At 30.4% G+C, this 16,241-nt stretch overlaps 1 protein-coding gene across 1 annotated transcript; it reads left to right on the forward strand.

Annotated features, from left to right (window-relative positions):
• Positions 1 to 5,199: 5,199 nt before the first annotated feature.
• On the forward strand, positions 5,200 to 11,189 carry LOC147400130 (putative HVA22-like protein g). Its single transcript, XM_086445736.1, has 7 exons — positions 5,200 to 5,356; positions 5,723 to 5,789; positions 5,920 to 6,018; positions 9,028 to 9,084; positions 9,190 to 9,253; positions 9,345 to 9,557; positions 9,867 to 11,189. Exons 2-7 carry the CDS (start codon positions 5,758 to 5,760, stop codon positions 10,080 to 10,082), a joined length of 681 nt encoding a protein of 226 aa, XP_086301862.1. The 5' UTR covers positions 5,200 to 5,356; positions 5,723 to 5,757; the 3' UTR covers positions 10,083 to 11,189.
• Positions 11,190 to 16,241: the final 5,052 nt, after the last annotated feature.

A 16,241-nucleotide genomic window follows, 5' to 3' on the forward strand; every position in this document is an offset into this window, starting at 1 on the left:
TTGAGCACGATCATCTCAGATAGTTTAAATTGTTTTTACATATGTACTTCATTGTTTAACTGTGATATTATTTTATTAAGTAGGGATCATCAGATCTAGTAATTGTTTTTTTTTTTTTTAATTTTAATGGTTTAAGCTTAGATAAGTTCAAGTTAAACTATGCTTTGTTAGGAATATTATATCTAATCTCTTGAGTCATCTTATCAAATCTAATCACAAAGATCATACTTAATATTTGGGTTTAACAAATTTAATCACTACAAGAAAATTGTGGATAAGGAATAGGGGTAAGAAACGGATTGAAACCATTTTAAAATGAAAACGGATTTGAACCGTTTCTCTATGCAAAATCTTTTTTAAAAGGTGTGATTCACATCAAGGAGTCTATCGAGTTTTGCCTCAAATGTGAAATTAGAGAACAGAGGCTCACATTCGCATAGTGGCTCGCATTAGAGAACGACCATGGAACGAAACTTAAGTCTCGTTTATGATATTTGATCTTCGCAACAACGTCCTCACAAAACCCTAAAGGTTGATTCTCTTATCTTCACAAAACCTCTATTTCGATCATAAAACCTAAATCTCCGTTCTGATTTATCTCTTAAACCTAAATCTCACATCTTTAAAGGTTCTTCATCTCGATTTCTCCCTCACCTTCATCTCGATTTCTCTCTTCGTAATCTCGATTTTTCCCATTCTTCATCTCGAGTTCAATTTCACATCAGTTGATGGTATGTAAAGGATTTTTTACAATTAAAAACTTAACCATACGATTTTGGAAGATAATAAATAAAAAAATCAATGTTTTTAAAAAAAAAAAAAATTTAAACTAACATAATTATGGGGTCGTGGAATTGTAATTTTATAAACTTTTAACAAAAATGGCCCTTAAAATATCAAAGTTGAATGTAAAATGGGGGGATTTTCGTCCATAGAAAATTTGGTGTGGAGTCCCTTCTTCTCTGCCTTCTTTCACTATAATGGTAAAGAAACAAATTGGAGATGAGCCTCTTGTGGTCTAAACCGTAATGCTCGTAAGAGTTCCTAGTTGACTTTCATCTGCCATGGGAGTTTCTTTGTATCTAGTAGTGGATCATCACTTATATAAATTGAATAACCTTATTATGTGTTGTTGACCATGTAAACTTCACATATATGAATATTTTAAATTAATTTAAGTATTTGGTTTAGAGTAGGCTTGCAAAATGTAGGACATTATATTTGTCAATATTTTCCAATTCTATAACCTTGTTCTTATTAGACGGCACAAATTTATATTGGGTCAAGGTTTAACGGCCAAGGATCTAGACACCAATATTGACATCAATCAACCTTTGAAAAAATAAAAATTACTTAAAGGTCCTTGATGGTAAATGGAGAATGATATGCTCTTAATTTTGAATATTTTGATGTATTTTTATATATATTTATTTTGATGATTTATTAAAAATGAAGGATAAAATTGAAATTCTAATTTTTATTATTATTTATAATTATGTTGTAACTTATGATTTGTGTGTCTATTTTGCAATTATAATATTTGCATTAGGGTATTTCGAGAAGATTTACCTAGTATTGAAGTCGAAAAAATGAAAAAAATAAATAAATTGGAATCACACTTACAATGTCACGTTCACCACTTTTTATTGTCTAGTTCAACATTTTTATTGTTGAACTCATGACTTAGGTGTTGTTTGTTAAACTGAACAAATAAGTGTTGAATGCTTATAATTGCTGAAACTGTATAAGCGCTGAATTTAAGTGCTGAAATTGTTGTTTGTTTACCGATCTGAATTGTGCTGAACTGATTTAAATTAAGCGCTGTAATCACATAAATTTATTTGTTACTTAATGCTGAAAACTAGTAAATTGATTATATTACCATTTTCAACAATTGTATGTTTAAGGAGAAATTATTAATAAAATTCAAAAATAAAAATTATTTATTAAAAAAATACTAAATTTAATGAAATTCGTTTTGGGAATCTAGTCGAACAAATTCTCTCTTCTCCACATCATTTAAAAAGTAAATTTTAAAATTTTTTAATTCAAATTAAAAAATAATATTAATTCAAATTAAAGAGAGAGAATATTAAATATAAATATTTCGTTAAATATTAAATATTCCAAAAAAATAAAAAGGAAAGAGGAAATTTCTCTCTCCTCTTTTATTTTTTCAAAATATTTAATATTTAATATTATTTAAATGTGTGGAGGAGAGAGAAAATTTCAGCCCCTTAAGGGTCAAAATTTTCTCTCTTTAATTTGAATTAATATTATTATTTTTATTTAAATTAATATTATTATTTTTATTTGAATTAATATTATTATTTTTATTTAAATTAATATTATTTTTTTATTTGAATTAATATTATTATTAATTTGAATTAATATTATTATTTTTAATTTAAATTAATATTATTATTTAATTTAAATTAATATTTTTTAATTTGAATTAATATTATTTTTTTATTTGAATTATATTATTATTTAATTTGAATTAATATTATTATTTTTATTTGAATTAATATTATTATTTAATTTGAATTAATATTATTATTTTTATTTAAATTAATATTTTTTAATTTGAATTATTATTATTATTTTTATTTAAATTAATATTTTTTAATTTGAATTAATATCATTATTTAATTTGAATTAATATTATTATTTAATTTAAATTAATATTATTTTTTAATTTAAATTAATATTTTTTAATTTGAATTATTATTATTATTTTTATTTAAATTAATATTATTTTTTTATTTGAATTAATATTATTATTTAATTTGAATTAATATTATTTTTTTATTTGAATTAATATTATTATTTAATTTGAATTAATATTATTTTTTTATTTGAATTAATATTATTATTTAATTTGAATTAATATTATTATTTAATTTAAATTAATATTATTATTTTTATTTAAATTAATATTATTATTTAATTTGAATTAATATTATTATTTTTATTTGAATTAATATTATTATTTAATTTGAATTAATATTATTTAAATACGTAGATGAGAAAGAAAATAAGAGAGATAATATTGGTGTGGGTTGCCTTATTAATTTTTGGGGTGCTTATAGCATTATCCATAGGACATAAGAGGTAATATCATTTCAAGTATAAGGGTATACTTGTCCGTGTTGAAAAAGACCGGTGCTTATCGCTTCAGCAAAAAAATTAAGTGATCCAACTTCACTTAATGCTTTTCACTTATTTTTCAACAATAAGTGTTGAAAATGTGGAGTAAACAAACGTGCTGATTGCTGAAGCTGAATTACATTTAGCATTAAGTGCTGAAATCAGCGGTAAACAAACACCCCCTTAGTGTTGAGTTCAGCAATTTTTATTGTTTAGTTCAACACTTTTTATTGTTGAGTTCGACGGTAATTAAAATGATTTAAAAGTGTCGAGTTCATCAATAATTATTGTTGAGTTTGATGGTAATTAAAAAGTGATAAACCCAACAATAAAAAGTGGTGAACTCGATACTAAGTGATGAGTTCAACAATAGAAATATTGAACTCAACAATAAAAATTGGTGAATTCGACACTGTAAATGTAATCCAAATTTTTTATTTTTTATTTTTTCGACTTTAATACTAGGAAAATCTTTTCAAAATACTTAAAATGCACATATTAAGAGGCCTTTTAAAACTAAGGGACTATTTTATAAAAAAAAAGTCCCTCCTCTAGGGTCTTTAAGTAATTTTTCAAAAAAAAAAGACATTAAATGTGAGTCAGATTAGTTTATGTAAGCAAGTTAGGTTCAAAATTATTGGAAGATTTATTCGTACATAGTTGAAATAAGACTATGTTGTTGCATGGATTTGTAAAAAAAAAGAAGAAAAAAAAGATGAAGTTAATTTTATATACCCATTTTGGTAAAAGTAAATATCAAAATGGATACCATATCCTTTTGATGAATATTAGAAAATATATCCGGGTCGGTAACTTCGGCCAAATTCTAGGCTGTTTCAGTAAAACACCCTTAAAAAATTGAGTGACTGACTGAGTCCAAGTAATCCATCAACTTGTTCAACGACTATTTCTAACACGCCACCATCTGATGGAACGAAGTACGTCAAATTCGAGTCAAACGATCAAAAAGTCTTATCTCTGTAATGTACAACCCGAAGTTGATTTGCAAACCAAAACCCACACTCCTATTTTCACCACTTGGCACTTTCTTCCAATCCACTGATTTTAAATCCATTGTAATCATTAATTGTCAAAAATATCCATCACAATTTATTTATTTTTAGTCTAATTACCTTTATTAACTTAATAAGATTTCAACTCTTACTAAACGTCGTTGAGCTCACCTTATAACATCCAAAAACATAATCAGATGCAACATTTCATAAAGGAAAAAATTCAATAAATTTTCAAAAAAAATAAATAAAAAATAATACTATTTTTTACTATTAAATTTTAATTTTAAATTTGAGAGTTGCAGGGAAGTTTAGTAGTCAACAATTTTTAAACATTGGATTAAGTTTAAAAAAAAAAAAATAGCTTTTGAGTTTTTTTAATATAAATTTTTTCATAAAATCTAGAAGAGTGAAATTTTTTATTAAATTAGAAAGAAAGTGTTTTTCAAATTTTTTATATTTAATATATAAATTGACTAATTAGATTAATAATCACAAAATTCTTGGACTTTTTTTATAAAATATTGTAAAATTCTCCAAATAAGAGACTAATCAATTAAATAGAAGATCAAACTAACTTTCAAATAGAATAATACTTTTACTCTTCACCTCAAATTTTTATTTTTATCGATCTTGAAATAAATAAAACTAAGAAAGGGGTTTTAGAAATTTTGAGGATAATAGGTTTTGGAGGAAGAGAATTGAAAATTCATCTATATATTCTCTACAATTTTTATGAAATTTTCTCGAATTTATTCGAATCAACCCGACCAAATCCCTATTGAATAATTGTCGAAGCTGAACTTAATTATTAATCAAAATAACTGGTCAGTGGGTCCATGAGGGCCAGTTGTCGCTTAATAGATCAATGAGTTAGTTAGCAACTAACTCCCAGAAGCACAGGAGTCATACAATTAAAATGACATAAACACCCTTACCGAAATTCAACTGCCAAACTGTACAGTCGTTCTTAAGAATCCCAATAAACTATTCTTCGTAAACACGTGGAAATTATCTGGAAAGCGTACGTGGCACGAAACTATCTTCTCTCTCTAACGTTGTTCCGTCTCCTTCAGCCTCTTCAATATAATATCTATTCTCACAAATTTCTCTGTTCTTCGATCTCAAGTTTTCTGCAAATTCGTCTCTCTCCCTTGACGCTCACTTTGCAGAATAAGAGGCCTTTTCTGAAGGTAAATTGTTGATTCTTACAAAAACTGAAAGCGAAGTCTCGAATTTATTTCAAATTTTCACTGTTTTTTATCCGTGATTACAAGTGATTAAATTCATCGAATGTTAATCTTTCGGACCTAAGATTTCTTCAAACCTTCGACCAGATATTGTTCGTGTTCAAGGAGCGATCGAATTGATTTTTTGAGTTTTTTTTCTTCGCATTTTTGTTGTAAAATAGTGGTAAAATTGTTTTTTTTTTCTTTTAATGGAATTGAGAGACAATAATGGTGGAAATCGAGGCGTTCGATTGATTGATTTTGCTAACATACGCTGTTTTTTTTGGAAAAATTTAAGGCGCATCTGATGTAAATTTTATGGTTTTGAAGGTTTATTGGTGGAGGTTGATACACGAAAGATTAAAATGTTGGGCGATTTCATCACAAGGATTCTAGTGTATTTCTCCATTCAATTTTTCTTCATGAAATTTCTATTTTAAATCAGTATTTATTTTTAGTTTTTTAGTTTTTTAGTTTTTTAGTTTTTTCTGGAGTAAATATTAAAAAATCTTGATTTTGGATGGCAGGATTGTTTTCGGATACGCCTATCCTGCATTTGAGTGCTATAAAACAGTGGAGAAGAACAGAGTCGAGATTGAAGAACTTCGCTTTTGGTGTCAGTATTGGTAATTAATAAGCCTTTCTTGAACATTATTTGTTAGTTAATATTTTACATGCTTAGGTCTTGTTGTTTGCATTCGCATTTGGGTTTGATTCTTAAAATATTAATTAGGAAAGAAAACTGAGAATTAAATCCCTCAAGAAGATGGCATGGATGATTAACTAATTTCTAGCAAAATATTGAATGAACAATAGTTGTTTCAAGATAAGGATTCTTGTAGAATTCTTCCTTGGGATCTTCCTAGGTCAAAAAATCAAGGTGAAAATATAATAATTGATGAAACTTTTGGTCAAGTTATTTGACCAGATTCGGTTTTGAAATATTTAAGTACCGGATAAATTTACCGTGTAATTTAAAAATAAAATAAATATCAAAGAGACTTGATGGTAAATTCGCTACAATTTTTACTTTTACATTGGCGGTAAAATTTATCCGATTACATATGATTGGTTGTCTTTGGAGTTTAGTTAGTGGAACTGGCCAAAATGGTGGGGTAGCACCCATGGTTTTTAAACTCGGTATCTCATCTCGTCTCGTACAGCTCTGATACCGAGTCGTCTCGGACGAGTTTTCCGATACGTCTCATGAGACAAATAAAAAAATTGAATGTGACTCGTAAATCTCGATCAAAAAATGACTTTGTGAGTTGATCTCGTTCAGCTCTGATACCGAGTTAACTCGGGCGATACATCTCAGTCTCGAACGAGTTTAAAAACCATGGTAGCACCCACGGTAGATGTAGGAAATTGGGAGGTGGGGTAAGGACAATGGGTTTGTACTCCCATTGTGATGAGGGTATTCCTCAACTTTAATGATACATGACTTGACTTGGATATTTGAAGGTATGGTGAAGCATAGTTTTAAAAGTGGAAAACTCGACTTGACTTGAATTTCCATTGAGTGGAGTCAAGTCGAAAACTTGGGAATCGACTCAATGAAGTCAAATTAAAATATTTAATGACTTAAAGTACCCTCATCTTCAATTGCAAGAGAAATGCCCTTGATTTTTCCCCCTAAAACCTATAGTCATCTTAAGATCTCTCTCTCCTGTTCAAGCTTATATATATATATATCATTAAAGCTTTCTAACTCAGGAACAAGGCAGGATTCTTAAGGAAGGGACGAGAAAATGATTTTTTAGAACTCAAAAGAGTTTTCTTCAAGCAATTGAAGACGAGATTGATTGGGCTGAACTTTGAAGAACTTGAAGATAATGGCCTTTCCAATGGAATAATCAAGGGTTTTATTCTCAAGGTTCAACTCTATGGATTGAAAACCAAGTCGAACGAGTGAAAGAACTTGAAGATGGTGGATTTTTTAGTAGAAAGTTCAAGGATTTTCTTCAAGAGTTTGAAACAAATGGATTGAAAATGAGGTTGAATACATTGAAGTGCTTGAAGATGATTGATTTTTGGAGAAAAATCAGGGGTTTTAAATGGATTTTTGGAACCTAATGAATTTTCAGCTTTTTGACTCGGTGCATTGAACTCAACTGAGTTTGACTTGACTCACCTGAATTTTTTAGTTGACTCGACAAGTTGATTATTTCAACTTTTAATACTGTTTCACCTTGAAATCCAATTGAGTCAACTCAGCCGATTTTCGTGTCGACTTGACGAGTTTTAAAACTATGTGATGAAGGTGTAAACTTGCTAAGTTGGTAAGTTTATAAGTGTTGATACCACAATCTGTGTGCGAAACCTGAATTCACTTACTAATTATTAACCATTACACACTTGCTTATAAAGAAATAGTGAAGCCAACACCCAAACGGCACCAACCCCCATTATGCTATTTGTTAATGACACCTTTTCTGTTCAAAACAATTATGCCAAATGATATACTAGAATAACATTTATGAAACTATCAACTTAAATTTTAAAAGATGTTATTTTTAGGAATTTAGAATATAATAGCCTATTTAAAGGTGCTAACAAATTTAAGTTTATAACTAAATTTTAAATTTCAAATTACAATTTATAAACTTGATTTCAAATTCAACACTTTATTTTTGGATTTTTTTTTTGTACTTAATGTTTTATAACTAGAAGGGTAAATTACGCTTTCGCCCCTTATGGTTTGGCATAATTCTATGCCGACCTCCTAACTTTTTGACAATTGCACTTGCCTCCGCTATAGTTATCTAATGGGCTCACTTACCCCTCTCCCGTCTATTTGCCAGGAGCAAACAGTTAAAAAATGATTTTTTTTTCTTTTTGTAAAGACCATTTTACCCTTTTTAAAATGTTATTCATTTTTATAAACAAAAATATCCCTGTGAAAAAATGGGTGGATTCACATGTGAGATTGTGAATGCTTAGACTGGGTCATTATTATCGTTTTAAAATTTAATTTTTTTGTAACAAAAAAAGATAAAAGTGTGAGGGTAAATTAACATCATCTGTGAAAGGGGCAGGTAAGTGCAATTGTCACCGTAACAAGAACAGTGGTCACACAAGTAAGAAGTAACACTTTTATAACTTATAACCACCATAATGGTGAGCCCCCGTCTATGCACTAGATAAGAAACAAGAAAAATAGATAAAGGCCGAAGCCAGTTAAGTTTTTTATGTAGATTATGTCCTTAGAATCCACTATAGGGATGTGAACATTTACTAAGTAAGTATTCTTTCCCAAGTTCAATTGGGGAACGACAGACATTTAGCAAAGTCAGAAATGATATGGGAAAACATCATGGTGAACTTGGGGTATTAGTTGAAAGATAGCCCACAACCTGGCCACGAATTCGTCCAGTATAAGCTCAGTAGTCCAAACTTAACATCCATCTAATGTGAGCTGCAGAAGCTATAACAATTAAGAATGGTTAATTTTGAACTCTCAGTTCCAGAGCAATTTTATGAGCTCAGCTAGTTTTGTAAATACTACTTGTCAATAATAATAGAAGTTGTATCGTTCACCCAACACTCACAAAACGTGAGTATAATGGATATTCTACTTGTTTATCACCCCTGAGTTTTCACTATTATACATCCATTACTCACATGCCTTACAGGATAATCGTTGCAGTGGTGACCATTATCGAGAGGTTCGCTGATGTTTTTGTTTCATGGTAAGTCGGATCAGACCCCCTAATATATATAGATTTTGAGATGATATAAACTGACCAAACTGCTAATCACATTTTCTAACAGAGTTCAACTAATTTCTTTTGAAGGTTACCATTGTATGGTGAGATGAAGCTGGCATTCATCATCTACTTATGGTATCCCAAGACAAAGGTGACAATTTTAGGCCAAGTATAACTGACATGAGTCAATGACAATGCTAATATATTTGGAAGAACAATAATTTAATGTTTCTCCAATGCAGGGAACCACCTATGTGTATGAAACCTTCTTGCAGCCACACATTGCTGAGTATGAGACAGATATTGATCAAAAATTGCTGGAGTTTAGGACAAGAGTCTGGGATTTGGCCGTCTTTTATTGGAAGAATTGTGCATATTATGGACAGTCCACATTTTTCCAATTCCTCCAGTATTTGGCTGCTCAATCCGCAAAGGCCAGAGACACCACCACTCAGGTTATGCTTCCTAATGTCTAGACCTATGTTCCATGTTGATGTCCTCATGTTGACCAACTATCTATAGTTGAAAATCAGGAACAAATTATGCTTTTAAAACCCTATTTTACATTTTGAAAATTTTGGAGAATTTGGGACTATGTTCCTTGGGGGCAAGGGTAAAAAAAATGTTACTGTATTCTTCGATTAATACATCATATTTACTAATATGTAGTTAGCCCCTTATTTGGAAAATCCGAATTTTTGGAAAAAAATTGGAGAATTTTGTGACTATGTTCCTTACTGTATCTATGTTCTTGCTCGTTGCAGGAGACCAATGGATCCTTCAATAGGCAGATGATGCAACCCTCATCGCCAACATCGAAAGTCAAGTTTTCGAAAATCAATCAAGTACATGAATATCAAATCACAGAAGACGCTGATAACTCACACGATGATCAAGATCAAACTAATGTTCAAGAATCCGATATGATTGAAACGTTACGTGCAGCACGAATCAGGCTAAGGCGATCACAACCTCAATAATGAGATTATAAAGAAGAAACCCAAAAGGCAAAAAGTAACAAAAATTTATTCTTTTATTTCTACCAATTCTTCAATTGAAATTAGTACCTGAATTAGTGTTTTTTTTTTTTTTTTTTTCCGGTCAGTCATTCATTCATTTAGTAATGTCTAGCTCTCATGATCCTTCAACTTGTGTACATTAAAGACTACACGTCATCACACAATCATTTCCATTTCCACTTCCGCTTCTGACGCCATTACCTTTACCATTAACTGTTACCATCACCGTTATATTACTGTTGCCGTCTGTTGTTAACCCGGAGTCGAATCGCTCCAAGTAATCGATCAAGAGCCCGCGCGATCGTCTGTATGACTCGCTCATTAATGAATTGTAAGAAAGCGTTGACCGGATTTTTGACATACTTGCTGGAGAATCTGACCCACATCCGACGGAAAGAATGTAGGGTGGTGGAGGAACTTGGAGAAGTGGACTTCATGGGCTGCAAGTAAGCCCAGGCGGCTTGTTTCACGAGTTGATTCTTGATGGGTATTTGGTAAATGGACTGAATGCCGATTTCTGTAGGAGATTGGTGTAGCGGTGAAGCCGGTGGTAGATCTTTTAAGGATGTGTAAGATGGTGATTTTAAAGAGAAGAGTTCTAAATCAAAGGTGGGGAATGAGGAGGCTTTGTCGCCATTAGTTAACAGAATACTTGATCTATGTTTCTTTAATGGGATGTTGTGTTCTGAGGGTATAGTAGATGAAACCATTGAGTTTCGCCGTATAAGATAAGAGGTAACGGCGTCTGAACTCATGGTTAGTGATTTTGGACGGATAATCAGGAGATCATTAGAGAATTAAGGGGGTAAATGGTGGAAACTTTGATTTGAACCTTTTAAATCGAGATTGGATTGGATTTGATTTTTGTTATTAGAGATAAAGAGAGATACGACTCAGTAAGGGATAGGATGGATAGACTCACCAGTATGATATATTATCTCCTCCCATTCTGTTTCTTCCTTCGCCTTTTATTTTCCTCTTCGGTGCTGTGCCATGCGACTCTCTTCCCAATTATTGGTTTATACTTCCCATCACTTATTTTGTTTCATTTGCTTTCTTAAATAAAAGGAAAATTTTATTCAAGGACCCTGGTGGAGGGATTTCTTTCTTTTCTTAACGGTCCCTCGGCCTCATATCCGAATTTGTTATGTTTGAAAATACCCATATTACCCTTTTTCATCTTTTTCATACACTTGAATTTTTCTAATGCGAATGAAAAAGATATACTTTTAATTTTGAACATTTAGATGTATTTTTTAAAATTTATTTTGATGGTTTATAACAAAAAATGAAAAACAAAGTTGAGATTTAAAAATAAAAATAAAAAATCACAACGTTTTGTCAACTTTAATATTTTTATTGTCAAACTCATCACTTTTTATTGTTGAACTAGCCAATTTTTATTATTGTCTCGTTCATCACTTTTTTTGTCAAGTTCACTAATTTTTATTTATTGTTGAGTTCAACAATTTTTTTTTAAATGTCAAACTTGACAATATAGATGTTGAACTCAAAAGTTAAAATTGATGAGCTCGACGTTGGTAAAATCCATAGATTTTTTATTTTTTGAATTTTTCAACTAAAATACATGGACAGGTCGACTAAAAACGTGACATAACGACTTGTGTAAATGATTTCAAACTAAAATAACCATTCTTGATCGATTTTCATCCAAAAACAAAGTAAAAAAGATTGAAAAAATCCTAACTTTCTTACATCTATATTCAAAATGCTTAAAAAAACCCTTTCAAATGACATCTTCCTTCTCAAATCCTTTTCATTGAAATAGTCTTTGAAACTTGATTGAGATGCTAAAAATCCAATATTATTATTTTTTTAACAAAAAATAGTGACTTTGAATGATTAGGATAGTTTCGACATTTTAATTGTGAGAAATATTTGGAGTGGAGTTCAAGGATTGATTAAGTTTTAATAAATGGACCATTAAGAGAATCCATGAAACTTTGGGACTAATTAGAAAGAAATTCTTGTGTCGGGTCTAATTTCCCCTAAATAATACATATGTTGTTTAATATTATAATGAGAAAAGGCACAGTAGTTGGTTAGATACCAAAATTTGAGTGGTCAAAAATATCCCCACTTTTATATTTAAATTTAGACTAATGATAAATTGACTCATAAAAACATATACAATTGATGTGGCAAGTGCACAGAACTATAAATCTATTTCCTTGTGTAGTCTAAAGAAAAAGATCTATGGTTTTGTGCACTTGCCACATCAACCACACATCGATCGAGTACACTTTTTCGAGTCAGATTATCATGACTCTTAAATTTAATACAATCAAGAGTATTTTGGTATTAAAAAAAAAATTGCGTGATAGTAATCATGTTGCTTATTTTTCAAAATTACAAAAGTAACCTTTTTACTATGTAACCTAAGGCTTAAAACGGGTTGTGTTCAAGTCGGATATGAGAATATCCATATCCATAATCGAATTTTTTATTCGAATCCGGAGCCATATATGAATCCTACTTAGATCTTATTTAGCTAAAACAATATCCAAACCATTTTGTTATCCCTAAATTTGGATATGAATTCGACCTGATTGATTTACTTGATTTGAATTGATCGAATGGGACAATTTCAAACCGTTCAATATTTTATTGTTGTATATATATTCCTTTTCTAATTGCAATATTATTATATTGTACTATTATAATTCTTTTTATTTTATAAAAATTCATGTCATATTAAAGTAATAGAAAAATGATATAATGAAGAACATATAAATATAATTTTCAAAGCAATAGATCATTTGAATCTAGGCAGATATAGGGATGAATTCATATCCAATTCAGATCTAAATCAAATCAAGGGACATTAACCCATATTTGACCCATTTTTTTATCAGGTCTACTCCAAGGGTCCAAACCCACTAAATTTGGATTTAGATCACTCGAATTTCAAATAAAATCCAACCCATTTTATGTCCTAATGCAACATTGAAATCCTTTAATCAATACTTTAAATTACAAATAAACCCTTTTATACATGTGCATTTGTACATGCCAATTTCTAGTGATTTTTTAATATAAAAGAAAATTGAGATGTTGGTGTTTGTTACGTAGATGTATTATTATTATATCTTAAAGTATCCCTAAACCATTTGAATGAGATTAGTGCATAAAATCGCACGTCTCAACTCCACCAAGTTTTTTCAACAAGTAGAGATCATCCAATTTTGAATTGGTACATGAGTTCATAATGAATTAGATCATTTTGGGTACTTCTTGATAGTTATATTAAGACTTGATACTAATAATCTAATTAAATATTGATCAATAGATACCTAGAAGTTGTATTTAACTAAAATTATATTATATTTATAATAAATATTAATATATTGATCTATAGATATCTAGAAGTTATATTGAACTAAAACTAAAACATAAGAGTGTGGAATCTTTATTTTTCATTTTTTAACTCTCTATGCATAAACATCCGTCACTACACTATGTTCCATCTCAATTTCTACTACAATTTTTTTTTTACCATTTCATAATTTATTAAGATTTTCTTTTTAAAAAATTGATTTATTTGAAAATTTCATTGTGTGTAAATTTTTTTTTACTAAGTTTCATTGATTTCCAATGTCTCGTATACCCTAAGACGGAAATCAAGAATCGGAATCGTTATTTTGTTTAGGTTTCGATTCTTAGTGTATATATATATATATGGGTCCCGTTCAGCACCAAACACATTGGCTAACATTTTAGCTAATCATTTTTGTCCTACATGGGTTAAAAGTTTTGGAATTGACTGATTTTTTGTGAGGATGATCTCTACGGTGAGGAGATCATCCTCACCAAAAATCAGCCAATTCCAACACTTCTAACCCCATGTTTACAAGTTGAAAAATCGTGGTCCGTCCATTTTTTGTAAATAATTTTTGATGGAGTTAGAAGTTTTGGAATGGGCTGATTTTTGGTGATGATGATCTCCTCACCATAGAAATCATCCTCACCAAAAATCACCCCATTCCAAAACTTCTAATTTATGTTTTAAAAAATGTTTTGCCAAAATGTTTGATGTTGTATATATATATATATATAAAAGATATCGAACATAACCAACCCATTGAGGCCCTAATTTACTGACCCTGACCTCATCTTTATCAAGTATAATCTTGTCATGTATAATATTTTTTTACTTTTACCGTATCGTAGTCTTTTATTACTGGAAAAAAATAAACATTTGCATGTGAGATAGGTATTTATATTTTCCCATATGATGTAAAATCACGTGAAGTTGTCTTTCCTAAGTTAATCAGAGGCTATATTGCGTTGAGATTGAACCATTTTCATGCCAAGTAGACTGGTTAGGTTTTAGTCACGCCAGGTCTAATACTGGATCTAGTAGACCAATGAAAGAAAAACACGTGTCCAAAGTATTGGAGTGGGGGCCACTCACGTGCAAAGTAAAGCCACTTTGTTTTGTTTCTGCTTTATTGGGTTCCGTCATTTTGTGCGGCTCAAAGTTTCGTTTATTCATATATATCGTGTGAATCGTGATTTTTCTCTCTGTACTCTAATTTACAATTTTTTGACGCCCCCACCTCCGACGCACTCTCATACGCTCTCTGACATGGCATATGTTAGAATCATAGAATATTTTTTCAAAATACATAATTGCACAAATTTATTGGAATGTATATTTGTGCATCCCGAGAAAAAAATTATGATTAAATCACGACTCTTTATATAAAAGTCATAATTCTCTGATTAGAAAATTTTCACTCAATCAATATTTGACTAGCATGACAAAGACATGGAATCATAGATCTTTTTCTTGGGATATACAACTACACATATTTTAAGAGAATGTGCAATTATGTATCTTAAAGAAAAAGATCTATGATTTTATACTTTTGCCATATCAACTAAGTATTGTCCGAGTGAAGATTTTCCAGTTAGAAAATCATTATTCTTTCATAAAAACTTACGTGAAATCTGTGAATGTTGAGAAAATTTTGATCCTCACCCAACTTTTTACAAATTTAAAATCAAGGCCTCAAACATTATTATTTCAATCGAAGTTAATCTGGGTTAACTGATCAATTTGATGTTGACAAGAAACGAATTCAGGTCCAATCAATTAAACTAGTTGACACCTGTTATATTTTCTATTGTAGCACTTGATATCCCAATTGATCCATCTCAATTAAATCACGAAAATTGAATTTTTCACATATTCTGCTCCCCCATGATTCATCAAAATATTATTTTGAAGTGTTCCACTGTAGTTCAGCTCAACTGATTTCAGCATTTACAGCTCTATTTACGTAAGAAATCTACGAGTGATTGGGTCCCACTTTATACAGTATCAGAGCATTAATTTAGGTTTAATTAATTAATTAATGGTCAAGACAAACCGTAGTTTCTGACTTGTGGCCGAATGGACTAAGTCGTCTCTTTGTCTTTCGCATCTTTTAACAAAAATAAATATAAAAAAAAAAAAGCAATATAGTTTATTTATTTTTCTTGATCATTATTTTTTGGACTTTTACATAGGTGGTCTATAGGCCTCTACCACAAGAAGACAAAAAGCTAATAATGAGGTGTGCTGACTCCATCCCATCTGTCCCACGTGTTTGATTCTCAAACATTGCCACATGGATCAAGTTTCGTAACCGCCGCATTTAAGCAAGTTTCATCGTTGTCTTTGGGCCTATTTCACCCATGGTGGGTCCATAAACTAATGGACCCAAAGATGTGGTCCATAATTCTCAATATTTTGACATAAACCATCATTAGGCACAGCTATTTGCCTAAAAGCGACCCACATCTTCAATTCAATCTATATGTGACACGTGGGACCCACGATCACAATGATCTGACGTGGATTAAGTGGACTATGAGGTGCTGAGCTGGATTTGGGTGTCTTTCTCTTATAGTGGCGCATTAACACTTGACCCTACCCCAAAAAAAAAAAAAAAACCAGTTTTTCAACTCTGAAAATGAGAAAAAAAATCCAATTGTTATTGGATTGGGTTCGGATCCTAATATTGAGACTCAATAAAACCTGGGCTCCGATCCAATCCTTGTTAGATTGGTACCAAATCAACCCTGATCCGATTGAGAAGATCCAATCCATTG

The sequence above is a fragment of the Akebia trifoliata genome, chromosome 6, assembly GCF_017979445.1.
Source record: "Akebia trifoliata isolate Shusen 1 chromosome 6, ASM1797944v1, whole genome shotgun sequence".
NCBI lineage: Eukaryota > Viridiplantae > Streptophyta > Magnoliopsida > Ranunculales > Lardizabalaceae > Akebia > Akebia trifoliata.